This window comes from Pithys albifrons, chromosome 3, assembly GCF_047495875.1.
Source record: "Pithys albifrons albifrons isolate INPA30051 chromosome 3, PitAlb_v1, whole genome shotgun sequence".
NCBI classification, from domain to species: domain Eukaryota; kingdom Metazoa; phylum Chordata; class Aves; order Passeriformes; family Thamnophilidae; genus Pithys; species Pithys albifrons.
The window spans coordinates 101,416,009-101,430,702 of record NC_092460.1 but is presented as its reverse complement, the minus strand read 5'-3'; the positions used below and the strand labels follow the sequence as shown (position 1 = coordinate 101,430,702).

Here is a 14,694-nt window from a genome sequence, read left to right as displayed (position 1 = left end):
TCCAGAATGAGCCCCCCCAGCTCCCTCAGCTGCTCCTGCTGTTCCAGCCCCTTCCCAGCTCCGCTCCCTGCCCTGCACACGCTCCAGCCCCTCCGTGTCTCTGCTGTCAGGAAGGTTCCAGAACTGCCCCCAGGATTCAGGCTGTGACCCCCTGAGTGCCCAACACAGGGACAGGCCCTGTCCCAGCCCCAGCACTGCTGGTGCTCCTGGCACTGGTCTCTCTGGTCTGGAGCTGGCACAGCCCCAGCCGGGTCAGTGCTGCCCTGTCTGTCCCTCCCTGTCCCTGTCCCTCACTTGTCCAGGTCCTCCCGGGCCACAGCCATGTGATAGGCACTCTCGAGGGTGAGGACGCCCTGGAAGAGCTGCAGGGCCAGTGGCAGGTTGGTCTCCACGTTCTCGATGGCGTAGAGGGCCGAGCACACACAGTCCGACGCCGCCTCGTGCAGGTTGGACGAGGTCTTGTCTTGTTGCTGCAAGACACAAGAGCCCAGTGATTATCCTGGAGCCAGAGAACACCCTCAGGTGCAAGGGAGACACATGGATCAAAGTCCAAGTCCTGGCACTGCCCAGGACACCCCAACAATCCCACCCTGTCCCTGTCCCACTGTCCAAACCCTCCTGCAGCTCTGGCAGCCTTGGGGCTGTGCCCACTGCCCTGGGGAGCCTGGTCAGTGCCCACCACCCTCTGGAAGGACATTTCCCTGAGATCCAACCTGACCCTGCCCTGGCACAGCTCCAGCCATTCCCTGTGCCCTGACCCTGCCCTGGCACAGCTCCAGCCATTCCCTGTGCCCTGTCCCTGCCCTGGCACAGCTCCAGCCATTCCCTGTGCCCTGTCCCTGCCCTGGCACAGCTCCAGCCATTCCCTGTGCCCTGTCCCTGCCCTGGCACAGCTCCAGCCATTCCCTGTGCCCTGTCCCTGCCCTGGCACAGCTCCAGCCATTCCCTGGGTGCTGGCCCTGCCCTGGCACAGCTCCAGCCATTCCCTGTGCCCTGTCCCTGCCCTGGCACAGCTCCAGCCATTCCCTGTGCCCTGTCCCTGCCCTGGCACAGCTCCAGCCATTCCCTGTGCCCTGTCCCTGCCCTGGCACAGCTCCAGCCATTCCCTGTGCCCTGTCCCTGCCCTGGCACAGCTCCAGCCATTCCCCAGGTCCTGTCCTGGTCACACAGAGCAGAGATTGGAGCTGCTCCTCTGCTGCCCCAATTATCACATGGAATCAGACAGTAATGAAACCCCCTCGTTTGTTATTCCCAGAATGGTTGGATTTGATCTTGGAGGTCTGTTTCATCCCAAAGGATTCTATGGAAACACTTGGCAGAGGTCCTGCACAGCAACAGCCCCCACAGCTGACTCTCACCACCCCCACAAGCTGCTTCCCTGGACACTCCAGGGAAAAATGACCCTTTCCCAGGGGACCCTGGCGACTTCCCTGGCAAACACAGAAGGGAAAACACCAGCTGGAAACCAAGGCAGCTCCAAAGGAAGGAAATCACCATTCTGTTCATCAGCTGGCTGGGCACGGAGCCACCACTCCCACTGGGAGGAGGGATGGGAATCTGGGAGTCCTTGGTGGGGATGGAGACAAGATTTGTCACAAGCACGTGTGGTATATTGACCAGGGATGGTCTGGAGGGGTCAGTGAATTCTGGGGGTGGTGACTGTGTGAAGGGGATTTACAGGCACTTTCCCAGCTTCAGGGAGCCCTGGCTGTTGGGGAGGAGACAGGACATGCCGAGAAGGAGGAAGGAGCAAACAAGGAGGGAACAAAGGAGCAGAGACTCTTTGAGTCCTTTGAACAACATGTTGCTGGATTTGGGAAACAATTCCTGGTGCCACTGGAGGTGGAAGGGGAGGAAGGAAAAATGACTGATTTAAAGTGCTGTTAACACATTAAACAAGCTGCTGAGCCCCACGATCTGTCCTGGGGCAGCTCTGAGCAGGATCCTGCATGGATGCTGTCTGTTCCTTGGGAGTATGAATGAGGGTCCTGTGGGAGAGGGGGAGGAGGGACAGACAATCCCTGACTGCAACAGAAACCTCAATTCCTTGATGGCTCCATTCCCTGCTTGCCCTGACCCAGGGCACAGGATTCTTCACACCTCTGGCTCTTCCATGCTCAGCTGGACAAACACCCACACCCAAACACTTCTGGGAGGTGATTTTCCAAGAAGAAAGTGTCAGAAAAGGAATATTGTTTTACTGACAATCTGGAAAGAAACCAAGATAACTCCAATCCCCTGATTTAAGCATCAAACTGATGCAGTTTTGCTCCCCAACAGAATCTTTGAACATCCAAACTCAGTGACACCCCCGAGGGTGGCAAACCCCACCTGGCACCTCGTGGGCACTTCCCAGCCTGCAGTTTCCTGCAGAGAGGGACCCCCTGCTCCATGGAGCTGATCCTGGCCCAGAGGGAATCAGAGGGTCCCTCCCTGACACAGGAGGGATGAAACCCCTCAGCACACGCCTCGGTCCCACCGGGATACTCCAGTCCCCCCACCCGGGTTCCCCCCAGTTCCTGGGAAACACTCACCAGCACCTCGAAGAGGAGGGACAGCAACTTGCTGTTGGCCATGAAGGTGCTGTCCAGGACACCCAGGTTGAACCAGCTCCCCAGGCACCGGAAGATTTTGATGAGCATCTTCTCCTCATTTCCTGCCTTCTCCACACACGTCACCTGTGGGGACACGGGAGAACCATCAGGATCCAACTCCAGCAGGTGATCCACAATAACCAGTACTACCCTCTGGAAGCTACAGGAGAACACTCCACGAGCAGGCTGCTCCCAACGTTCCCCTCTCCAGCAGCCCCAGACTTGTCAAGAGGGAGGGACAGAGCCAAGACCCCCTCTGTCAGATCCAGCTGCTGTCTCAGGAGCAGGAGGAGCAGTTGGACTGTTTCCCTCATTCCCAGCCCATCAGGTTCCTGCAGGATGTGGCCTCAGACCAGGAGAGCACAGCCAGCAGGGATGCTCATGCAGGACAATTCCCAACATAATCCTTCTCCCCACACACCACCTGCAGAGAGGAGCTGGTGCTGAGGGCCAGACCTACCCCGAGGGACATTCCAAGCACAGAGCTGGGATGTGGGATGGCAGCAGCTCATTCCCAGTGCTGGCCATCACCTCTGCTGAGCCCCAGCACCACCAGCAGCCCTGTCCAAGATCTGCACCAAGGAAAGCCCTGGCCTCGCTAGGCACAAGGAAAGGAGGAAGAGGTGGACAGGCAGGGCCTGGAGAAGGATCCCAGACCCCCTGAACTGGCTCAGAAATCCTGTATGAGACCTTTCAGAGATCTCCTCTCCTCACTTGATGCTTCAGTCCTGAAGGTGTAATGTTGGACCTCAGCACGGTCCCTGAAATGCTGTTTTAACCTCCCATTTTGTAACTGAAGAAATTGCCAGCCAGGATCTCCCAGGAAAAGCTGGGGCTGGAGATGGCTGGGAGGGACAGCACAGAGTAGGGACTCTCCCAGGAAAAGCTGGGGCTGGAGATGGCTGGGAGGGACAGCACAGAGTAGGGACTCTCCCAGGAAAAGCTGGGGCTGGAGATGGCTGTGGGGACACCACGGCACAGGGACTCGAGGAAGATGAAAGGAGTTTCAGAATGAATGAGGAGTTGCTCAGACAACTTATCCCAGGAAAAGGTGGAGCTGGGCTGTCCTAACAGCTGTGGCAGCACTGCCAGGATCTGCACTGGGATAAATATGGAATAGGGGAAGAGAATCTTCTCAAGCAACACCTGAGCTGCTGCTCAGCAGAGGACACAGCTCAGCTCTATGACCTGATGCCCAGGACAAGAGGGAACGGCCCCAAGCTGTGCCAGGGGAGGTTTAGGTGCGACACTGGAAAACTTCCTTCCTGGAAAGGGCTGTCCAGCGCTGGCACAGCTGCCCAGGGCAGGGGTGGAGTCCCCATCTCTGGAGGGATTTCAAAGCCACGTGGATGTGGCACTTGGGAATGTGGTCAGTGGTGGCTTTGGCAGTGCTGGGAAAGGACTGGACTGGGTGGGCTCCAGCCCAGACAATGCCATGATTCCCTGGCTGTGCTGGGGGCTGTGGGGGCAGAGGGGCTGCAGCTCACCAGCAGCGACACGACGGTGCTGGAGTAGTAGGCCAGGTCCTCGATGATCTCGGTGCGGCGGTTGGCCCCGATCCGCAGGGACCGGCTGTGAACCTCCTCCGGCAGCACCGTCAGGATCTCCAGCAGGAAGGGCAGCGACGTGACGTCATTGCTGTACCTGGAGCGGCAGGAGGAGGCACAGCTGGGACACCTCAGCTCTGGGAAACAGCACAGTGAGAGCCAGAGGGACATCCCAGCCCATGCACAGGGTGGGACTGGGTGGCTTTCGAGTCCCTTCTCACCCAAACCAATCCTGATTCCAGAGACTCAGGGACAGTGCCCGGCCAGGGGAACAGCCCTGACAAGAGGAGCCTCCAGGATGGCTCAGACCAAGGATTTCCAACAGAGCAGTGACAGAAGCTTTCCCAGCAACCCCAAGTGCCACAAACCCCGTCCCCTCCTCCTGCCCATGGACATTGGGCCACCTCAGTGCTGGTGTCCCGGTGCAGCCGCCCCGTGGGGGACACCTGGGGACACCCCACAGTGACCAACTCCAGCCCTGCAGCTCCATCACACCACGGCTAAATCCAGGGGTGAGGGATCATCCCTAACAAAGCTGGGACGAGGGAAAGTGCTGAGTCTCAGGGCTGTGGGCAGGGAAGTGTGAACAGAGCCACTCCAGAGCCGTAGGCAGCCCCTCCTGCCACCAGCCCAGGCCCTGGAAATCAGGGATCCAGGGACACAACTTCCCTTCCCTGGGCCACACGGGACCACCCGCCCACCATTTGTCCAGGGAACAATTCCAAGGTTGGAGGCAGAACAGTCACTCACTTCTCCACCAGGGTCTGCACACAGCCCTTCCACGAAGCCATCTGCAGGGCGAGGTCAGCTATGGCCAGGGCAAGCTGGAGAAAGGGAACAGGAAAAACTCGGATCAGTGTGGGGACTGCTGGGATGTGCCAGCAAAAAGGGGCTGCAGGGCTGGCAGGGGACTCCAAAATCCACCCCCAACATCCCTGCAGGCAGGAACTCTGGAATCCATCCACAACATTCCTGCAGGCAGGGAATTCCGGAATCCATCCCCAGCCCCCCTGCAGATAGAGAATTCCAGAATCCATCCCCAGCTTTCCTGAGGGCAGGGAAATCCAGAATCCACTCTCACCATCCCTGCTGCCAGGGAGCTCTGGAATCCATCCCCCTCATCCCTGTCTGTATGCCACCCCTCTGGTGACCCCTGTGACACCTGCTGCCCCGAGGGGTGGCATTCCCTGCTGGAGTGCTTAGGAGTCTCTGTGGACTCAGCCTAGGGGTGTCAGACTCCCAGTCTGTGCCACAGAACTGCAGGGATAATGGGAATGAAGGGACTAAAGAGTGCAGAGAAATTCCCCTGGACACCAAGGGCACTGCTGGGTTGGACCTTCACGGCAGAGCACCGGGAAAACCCCAGGAAGAGCAGCTGCTCCTTTCCAAACTGAAAACGAAGATTCAGTAATGGATGTGACGAAACAGATCAACTGATGAAGGAGGAAAAACAATCCCATGCCAGGCTGGGAGCAGGACCAGCTGTCCCTGTCCTCCAGTCCAGGGAAAGCCATCCTGGAGCGGCTGCCGAGAGCAGGACACGAGGGAGCAGCTCCTTCCCCACTGCCAGCACCCACCTGTGTGACAATGACCGGGGACAGGTCCTTCAAGTTCTGGATGTGGGACAGCAAAGAATCCCGGAGCGAGGCGTGGGAATCCGTGGGGAGTTCATAGAAGGAAGTTTGGATCTTCATCTTCATGGTCTGTGCTGCAAAGTAGCAGGACTCCACATCCTGGTGGATTTGCAGCAGCTGGTCTGAGATCTCCCAGGCATGGACCTGTGGGAAAACCAGGGCGTGGTCAGAGGGCAGGGCTGGAACAGCACCCAGGGGAGGCGGGCACAGCCCAGACCCCCGATGGAAACACAGCCTTGTCCTGCTGGAGGGGCCCAGAGGAGGCCCCAGAGCTGCTCCAGGGCTGATCCCTCTGCTCTGGAGCCAGGCTGGGAGAGCTGGGGGGTCACCTGGAGAAGAGAAGGCTCCAGGGACACCTGAGAGCCCCTGGCAGGGCCTGAAGGGGCTCCAGGAGAGCTGGGGAGGGACTGGGGACAAGGGATGGAGGGGCAGGACACAGGGAATGGCTTCCCAGTGCCAGAGGGCAGGGCTGGGGGGGATATTGGGGAGGAATTGGTGTCTGGGAGGGTGGGCAGGCCCTGGCACAGGTTGGGCAGAGAAGCTGTGGCTGCCCCTGGATCCCTGGGAGTGTCCCAGGCCAGGCTGGACAGGGCTTGGAGCACCCTGGGCTATGAGAGGTGTCCCTGCCCATGGCAGGGGTGGCACTGAGTGGTCATTAAGGTCCCTTCTCACCCAACCTGTGCCATGATTCTGCCCTCCTGCATGATCATCCCCAGCACTAAAACCTCTGGGAAAATCACTTTATCAGACTCCAGAAGAGACCTCCCAAGAGCAAACAAAGGCAGCAGGTCACAGGGCTGGAGGAGGGGGATATTCCTCCTTTTCTGCCTTTAGGGGAGATGAAAGCCAGGTCAGGGATGGACAAACACTACACCCCAAAAGCAGGAGTTCCCTAAATAGTGCTCTTGGGTTCACTGTGGCTAAAAATCCCAAACTCAGCTGGTGTGGAAACCTGGAAGCAGAACTTCAGCCAAGTCCAGGAGCTTCACAGCCCTTGGGCCACAGCACTTCCCTGAGCACAATCCAGCTCTGCAACCCTGCAAACCATCTCTGGCCCTTGTTCCAGCCCCACTAACAAAGGTCATTCCATCACATCCCTTGGCCAGTTGCTCCAACAGCCAAACAGCCCTTTGTTCCAAACTCCTGCCTGTCCAGCTTGGCTTCCAGCTGCATTCCAGCCTGGAAATAAAAACAATCCCCTTTCCAAACCTGTCCCCTGGCAGGACAGCCGTGGTGAGAGTCAGCAGTGATGGGTTCCACCCACACCAACGCTCCAGACCCAAACCCTGGGCTGGGATCAGCCCCTGCCGGGGGCTCTGCAGCACCACACGGGGGGACACGAGGCCAACGCCGGGAAGGGTCAGTGTGATCCAGGCAGATTCCCAGGGAAAACCCAGGCTCTGGCACAAGGAAAACTAGCATTTCTTTAGAGTCAGCAATAGCACAGGGCCCAGCTCCTGATTGCACTCCCAGAAACTCTGCTGGAAGGTATTTCCACAGCCATTTCAGCCGGAATGCAGCTGGAGCTGACTGTGGAACCCGATGGAACCAGCGAGGCTGAGGAGGACCAGGGACCCCACACTCCCTGTCCTCTGACCTCAGCACTCTGTGTTCTCCCATCTCCTCTCCCTTCCTCCTTGCCAGAAAATACTTTGGAGCCCATCGAGCCCAGCACTGCTAAGGCCACCACGTCCCCAACTGCCACATCCACAGGGCCCTCCAACCCCTCCAGGACCAACCCCTGTGGCCAGAGGATCCAGCCCTGCCACATCCACAGGGCCCTCCAACCCCTCCAGGATCAACCCCTGTGGCCAGAGGATCCAGCCCTGCCACATCCACAGGGCCCTCCAACCCCTCCAGGATCAACCCCTGTGGCCAGAGGATCCAGCCCTGCCACATCCACAGGGCCCTCCAACCCCTCCAGGACCAACCCCTGTGGCCAGAGGATCCAGCCCTGCCACATCCAGGGGGGAGCATGAGAGCTCCACTGCCCACAGCTTCCCACAGGACACAGCATGTTTTCCCTTTGGGAATGCCGATCCACCACCACCACTGACCACAGGATGGTCATGGAGTCTTTCCAGAGCTTCCACACGAGCTCCTCTGCCGTTTCCAGGCTCTGATCCTTCTTCCTCCAGGACATGTGCTGTCCCATGCTCAGTAATTCCAACATCTCCAGCTATTCCTGTCACAAAACTGGCCTGTAACAACTAATGGGAGTGAGGAGAACCTGGAGGCATTGCTGCTGGGAATGTCCCCTCTGGATTTATTTATCCTCACCAGGAAATTCCCAGGCTGGGAATAAGCAAAAAGTCAAGAAACTCAACACCTACAAGAGGCACAATCCCACCAGACTCTCCCATGAAACCCTCTGTCTGCTCCATGAACTGGCAGGTGCCTCCCAGTGTGGGTGGACACGGCAGCAGTGACGGACACGAGACCCAGATGCTCCCAAACCAGCCCCAGAGCTCAGGGATAATCCCGCTGGGAGCCACCAGCTCAGCACAGGCAGCACAATTACTCACGGGCTCTGATCACCAATGGCCACCAGAAGCTGTTTCCATCCCTGGCACATTCAGAAGCTCCACAGAGCCCTCGAGAGCTGAACTCTGCCATCGGCCCCCACACCCTCAGGCAGTTCCAGCCACGGTGCCCTGGGATAATGTCCAGGGAAATCCCACCCTGAGAGAGGTTTTAGCAGGAATAGGTGGGTAGGGTGGCAGGAGAGGGAGGAAAGAGCTCAAAGGAATGTCAGGAGATAAATAAATCCCCAGTCCTCAGCCAAGGATGGAGCCCCTCAGCCATGGAGCTGAGGTGGGAGAGCCAGGGGTGCTCACCTGGGGAAGGGAAGGCTCCAGGGAGACCTTGGACCCCTTCCAGGACCTGAAGGGCTTCCCAGTGATGGGATGTGCCCCAGGAGACTCCTGGTGGCCCTGCTTGGCCAAAGGTCCCATGACACAAACCCCATCAGACCAAGGCCATCAACCTTGTCCTTGGGCATGCAGGGAAAACAGCACCCTTGGGAATCTGGGAATCTCATTTCCACTGGTGCTCTGGCATCCCAAATCCCAAGTCTTGTGGACAGGAAGGGCTGGGCTATGGCCCCTCCACCACTGCCAAGGGGCCAGAGCTGGGGACCCTCAGGGGTCATGGGGCACAGGGGCAGGAGTTTCCTCCCTCAGAAGTGGGAAAGGCTTTCAAAGTTATTCCCAGGACACTTCAGTTGGTACAAGGTGCTCTGGGGGGGGTTATTTAATCAGGGGTCCCTCTGCCCCCCAGGATCAAAGTCAATAAATTGGCTCTGGGGACAGACTGAAAGGAATGGGAAGCACAAGATCCAGTCACCCCAACGACCCCTGTTGGCTCTGAGCCCGTTTCCCTCCTGGGAAGCCCTTCCTGAGTCACCACTGAGCCCCAAGGACCCCAACACTGGATCCACACAACCCCCAGTGCCCAACTCACAGCCACAAAAGTGCACAGCACCTTCTCCCAGCGCTCCAGGGACCCCCGGCCAGGAGGCTCAGGAAGTGGGACAAGGCCAGTCCCACACTGGGGACGGCTCTGCTGCACTAGGGAAGCCCCAGCCAGGCTGGAATCAGAATTCCTGCAACTCCCAGCACGTGGCTGGCTGAAGGATTCTCAGATTCTGGGATTTAGGTCAATGTGCACCTCCAGCCGAGCCCTCCAGCATTGCAGGCCCCACTTCCTGGGAATAACCATCAGTGAAGGCAGGGAATGAAGCTGTGGTGGACAAGCCTGAGCCCCCTGTCCTGCCAGGCACCTCAGGGACACCCCAGAGCCAAACCTGAACCCCCTCAGAGCGACTCAGGCACCAAAGTCACATTTAGGCTCTGACTCCTCCAGCTCGTGGTGCCGTCCTGGCAAACAGGGAGATCACAACCCAACACCTCTGGAAGTGTCCAAGGCCAGGCTGGACAGAGCTTGGAGCAACCTGGGATTGGGGAAGGAGTCCCTGCCCATGGCACAGGTGGGGCTGGGTGGGCTTTCAGGCCCCTTCCCACCTGAACCATTCCAGGATTCTGTGATCACAACTCCAGAGAGGCCAAAAGTAGTGGGAACCCACCCCGAGGTTGTCCCAGTGGAGGCTCCAGGGTGGATCTGGCACAGACTGGTCCCAGTTACCCCTCCTGGCTCCCCCAGGAACATCCTGTGGGTGTCCCTGCATGGAAACACTCTGGGAACAGAGGAGGGCCCAGAGAGAGGCCCTTCAGGTAATAAATCCCTGTGATCTGATCCAGCCCAAGGCACAGGGAGGCCTGAGGGACAAACAGCAGTGACAAGCAAGGGCCTGGCCAGTGCCACCAGTGCCACAGTGACCCCTGGGCTGGCCCTGCTGCCACTCCTGGCTGGACAATCAGCTCTGTCCCCACGGGCACACTGGGCACCAAACCCACCATTCCCAGCTTTCCAACTCCTGAGAGAACCATGGGCAGGAAAGTTCCAGCTGGGAGTGCTCCCCTCCCTCTGGCCCCACCCAGGGCTGGGACAACTCGGCCAGGAGCAGCTCCAAGGAGAGGGATGTGCTGAGTGGAACCAGGCTGGACCTGGGACACCTGGAAAATCTCTGGGATTCATCCTTAGACCCGGCAAAGAAACCTGGGAAAGGGTCAGGCTACAAGAGCACAGTCTAAAGGGAGGAGCAGGAATGTTGCCACCCTGCTCTCATCGTTAACCCCACGCTGGATGACACAGGGAAGAGCCCAAAGCAGAGGAAAACCAACCCCAGGACGTTCCCAGCAGAGATCCCACCCTGGGGGTCACGGCCCTTGGGAATACAAATTAGTCCCCAAAAATCCAAACTCTCCTCAGGGTGGAGTGGCCTGTCCTGAGGGCCCCCCTTCATCCAGTGGGAATGGTGGGGGTCTCCCCCAGATCTGGGGGCCCTGGAAGGAGCCGGGGGGGTCTCCCCCAGATCTGGGGGCCCTGGAAGGAGATGGGGGGGTCTCCCCCAGATTGGGGGGCCCTGGAAGGAGATGGGGGGGTCTCCCCCAGGCCTGGGGGCCTTGGAAGGAGCTGGGGGGGTCTCCCCCAGATTGGGGGGCCCTGGAAGGAGCCAGGGGGGTCTCCCCCAGATCTGGGGGCCTTGGAAGGAGCTGGGGGGGTCTCCCCCAGATTGGGGGGCCCTGGAAGAAGATGGGGGGGTCTCCCCCAGATCTGGGGGCCCTGGAAGGAGCCGGGGGGGTCTCCCCCAGATTTGGGGGCCCTGGAAGGAGCCAGGGGGGTCTCCCCCAGATCTGGGGGCCCTGGAAGGAGATGGGGGGGTCTCCCCCAGGCCTGGGGGCCCTGGAAGGAGATGGGGGGGGTCTCCCCCAGATCTGGGGGCCCTGGAAGGAGCCGGGGGGGTCTCCCCCAGATTTGGGGGGCCTGGAAGGAGCCAGGGGGGTCTCCCCCAGACTGGGGGGCCCTGGAAGGAGATGGGGGGGTCTCCCCCAGATCTGGGGGGCCTGGGCCAGGCACCATCCCTGGAACACAAACCCCCCTTCCAGCTGCCCCAGGATCTCTGTCCAGGCACAGCCCCCAACCCTCCCCAGGCACTTCCCAAAGGGCAAAGCCCCTTCCCAGGGGCAGAAGTGCCTGACTGCCCCTGGACCCAGCCGTGGGCATTCCCTTGGAAACTCCAGCAGGAACTGGGATGTGGCTGCAGCACTGAGAGGAATTTGGGAAAAAAGGGTGAGAAAAACAAGATTTTGTGGGAACAAACGGTCTCAGATTGGCCAGAGGGTGGGCAGGGGCTGGGGCTGAACCCACTCCGGAGGGAGCAGAGCAGGAACTGGGGCAGCCGGAGCAGGGAGGGGGCGGGACACGGGCCCTCCCCAGACACAGCTCCGGGGAAGGGTCTGGGACGAGCAGGGGGAGGCCGAGGAGCCCCGGGGGGTCAGGGACGGCCCCCGCCCCGGGGAGGGGAACTCCGACCCCCGGGGAGGGAACAAAGCGGCCCCGGCGGGACAGGGGGAGGCCCCCCCAGAGCGGGGCCGGGGGGAAGGAGCCGCGTGTCCGTCCCGAGGGCTCGGCACGAGCTCTGGCTCCGACCCCTCCCGGCTCCGGCGGCTCCCGGGATCGCCTCGGCGGGCGGGAGGAGCCCAATTTACCCCCAGCACCTCCCAGAGCCGTCCCCTCCTCCCCAGCCGCCCCCAGGGCTTCGCCGAACGTGCCAGCCCGTCCTTCCTCCTGTGAATCGCGGAGCCGTGGAATGGTTTGGGTGGGAAGGTTCCCCAAAGCCCCCCGAGTGCCACCCCTGCCATGGGCAGGGACACCTCCCATAGCCCAGGGTGCTCCAAGCCCTGTCCAGCCTGGCCTGGGACACTCCCAGGGATGGATCCAGGGGCAGCCACAGCTTCTCTGCCCAACCTGTGCCAGGGCCTGCCCACCCTCACAGACACCAATCCCTTCCCAATATCCCCCCCAGCCCTGCCCTGTGGCACTGGGAAGCCATTCCCTGTGTCCTGCCCCTCCAGGCCTTGTCCCCAGTCCCTCCCCAACGCGCTCCCGGGGATGGGACGGGCCCAGCACAGCGGGGACCGGCGGCGTTGGGGCCGGAGCTCCGGGGGCTCCCCCCGGGGCCGCCGCTCCCGGCCCGGCCCGCCCCGCCCCGGATGGGCCCGAGGCCTCCGTGCGGCTCTCACCGAGCGCTGCAGCTCCCCCAGCCAGCAGCTGGCGCGCTCCTTGCCGCTGGGGTCGGGGTCGTGGTACAGCGCCTGCACGGCCTGCCGGACGAGCTGCAGGCTGGGCTGGCCCTGCCCGCGCTCCATGGCCGGGCCGGTCCCTCAGCGCCGCCCGCCCGCCGCCATCGCCGCTCCGCCGCGCCGGCCCGGCCCCCGGAAACGCGCCCGCGCGCCTTCCGTTCCGCCGCCTTCCGTTCCGCCGCCCTCCCGCGCCGCCGCCGGCCCGGCCCGTCCCCGCCCCGCTCCGCCTCTCCCGGCCCGGCCCGTCCATCCCATTCCATTCCATTCCATCCCATCCCATCCCATCCCGAGCCCTCCCACACCGGCCAGGTTTGTCCCACCGCTCCCCCCACCCCGCCCAGCCCGGAACGGGTTTCCGGCGGTGCATCGCCCTATTGGTTCCGGGCGCGCCCGGCGCGGCGGGAAAGGAGCCGCGACCCACCCAAAAATCGGGCCCAGAGACCCCCCAGCGCCCAGGATGGGCCCAGAGACCCCCCCCCCAGCGCCCAGGGCCGGCCCAGAGACCCCCCCCCCAGCGCCCAGGACGGGCCCAGAGACCCCCCCAGCGCCCAGGACGGGCCCAGAGACCCCCCAGCGCCAAGGACGGGCCCAGAGACCCCCCAGCGCCCAGGGCCGGCCCAGAGACCCCCCCAGCGCCAAGGACGGGCCCAGAGACCCCCCCCAGCGCCCAGGGCCGGGGCCCAGAGACCCCCCCAGCGCCCAGGGCCGGGGCCCAGAGACCCCCCAGCGCCAAGGACGGGCCCAGAGACCCCCCAGCGCCAAGGGCGGGCCCAGAGACCCCCCCAGCGCCAAGGACGGGCCCAGAGACCCCCCCCCAGAGCCAAGGACGGGCCCAGAGACCCCCCCAGCGCCAAGGACGGGCCCAGAGACCCCCCCCAGCGCCCAGGGCCGGCCCAGAGACCCCCCAGCGCCCAGGACGGGCCCAGAGACCCCCCAGCGCCCAGGGCGGGCCCAGAGACCCTCCAGGAACCATCGCTGGGGGCCCCCAGCGGCCCCTCTGCCCCAGGAAAAGGTCAAATCCAGTCCCCAGTGTCCCCCCGGGACCCCCGTGAGCCACTCCCCGTTCCCAGGGCGGAGCTGCCTCCACTCTCACACTCAAGCTCCGAACGGGGCTGAGCTAGACCCGGATTTAGCCCAGGTTTGGTCCCGAGCCCGGCTCCGGTGGGAGCCCGGAGTGTCCCCAGTCCCGGCTCCGGTGGGAGCCCGGAGTGTCCCCAGTCCCGGCTCTGAAGGGAGCCCGGAGTGTCCCCAGTCCCGGCTCTGAAGGGAGCCCGGAGTGTCCCCAGTCCCGGCTCCGGTGGGAGCCCGGAGTGTCCCCAGTCCCGGCTCCGGTGGGAGCCCGGAGTGTCCCCAGTCCCGGCTCCGGTGGGAGCCCGGAGTGTCCCCAGTCCCGGCTCCGGTGGGAGCCCGGAGTGTCCCCAGTCCCGGCTCCGGTGGGAGCCCGGAGTGTCCCCAGTCCCGGCTCCGGTGGGAGCCCGGAGTGTCCCCAGTCCCGGCTCCGGTGGGAGCCCGGAGTGTCCCCAGTCCCGGCTCCGGTGGGAGCCCGGAGTGTCCCCAGTCCCGGCTCCGGTGGGAGCCCGGAATGTGCCAGCACGGACAGCCCCCGATGGAGAGAGCGGGGCCCAAAGTGGGGCTGCCCTGGGGGCTCCTGGAGGAGCAGGAATGGCAGTGCCAGGACACGACTGTTCTGGGATATAAATCCCTCAGCTGGAGCCAATGGAATCCCAGACCACGGGTTGGTTGGGGTGAATCCTCTGGTCCCAAAGCCCCGGCACAGGGATCTGTCACACCGAGCCATGCGGGGCAGCACTGCCCTGTCCCTGCTGGAGAAAACTGGGAATGGTCACCCAACTCCTGCCCTGGGAATGGTCACCCAACTCCTGCCCTGGGAATGGTCACCCAACTCCTGCCCTGGGAGTGGTCACCCAACTCCTGCCCTGGGAATGGTCACCCAACTCCTGCCCTGGGAATGGTCACCCAAGTCCTGCCCTGGGAATGGTCACCCAACTCCTGCCCTGGGAATGGTCACCCAACTCCTGCCCTGGGAATGGTCACCCAACTCCTGCCCTGGGAATGGTCACCAAACCCCTTCCCTGTGTCCATGAGCCCCTCAGGTCCCACTGGAGCAGGGCAGGTGGTGGTGAATCCATGTCTGGATGGTGTTCCAAGGGAAGGGGTTGCCCTGAGCTGGGCTGGGAGAGGTGTGAGCTGCTTC

At 62.3% G+C, this 14,694-nt stretch overlaps 2 protein-coding genes across 2 annotated transcripts in view; one reads left to right on the top strand and one right to left on the bottom strand.

The window, feature by feature from the left end:
- The window catches only part of TNPO3 (transportin 3), a 28,292-nt gene extending 15,683 nt beyond the window's left edge, over positions 1-12,609 (bottom strand). Inside the window, exons 1-6 of the mRNA XM_071552922.1 lie at positions 12,420-12,609; positions 5,719-5,919; positions 4,892-4,965; positions 4,082-4,238; positions 2,535-2,678; positions 295-470 (exon numbers count right to left, since the gene is read on the bottom strand). Of these exons, the coding sequence (XP_071409023.1) occupies positions 295-470; positions 2,535-2,678; positions 4,082-4,238; positions 4,892-4,965; positions 5,719-5,919; positions 12,420-12,545 (878 nt within the window). The 5' untranslated portion in view covers positions 12,546-12,609. The remainder of the gene's footprint in view (positions 1-294; positions 471-2,534; positions 2,679-4,081; positions 4,239-4,891; positions 4,966-5,718; positions 5,920-12,419) is intronic.
- Positions 12,544-13,743, top strand: LOC139669600 (basic proline-rich protein-like). Its single transcript, XM_071550099.1, has one exon. It carries the CDS (start codon positions 12,544-12,546, stop codon positions 13,741-13,743), a length of 1,200 nt encoding a protein of 399 aa, XP_071406200.1.
- The last annotated feature ends 951 nt before the right edge of the window (positions 13,744-14,694 follow it).

Coding starts and splice junctions, on each gene's coding strand:
- LOC139669600 (XM_071550099.1), top strand. CDS start 12,544: ATGGCCGGGCCGGTCCCTCAGCGCCGCCCGCCCGCCGCCATCGCCGCT.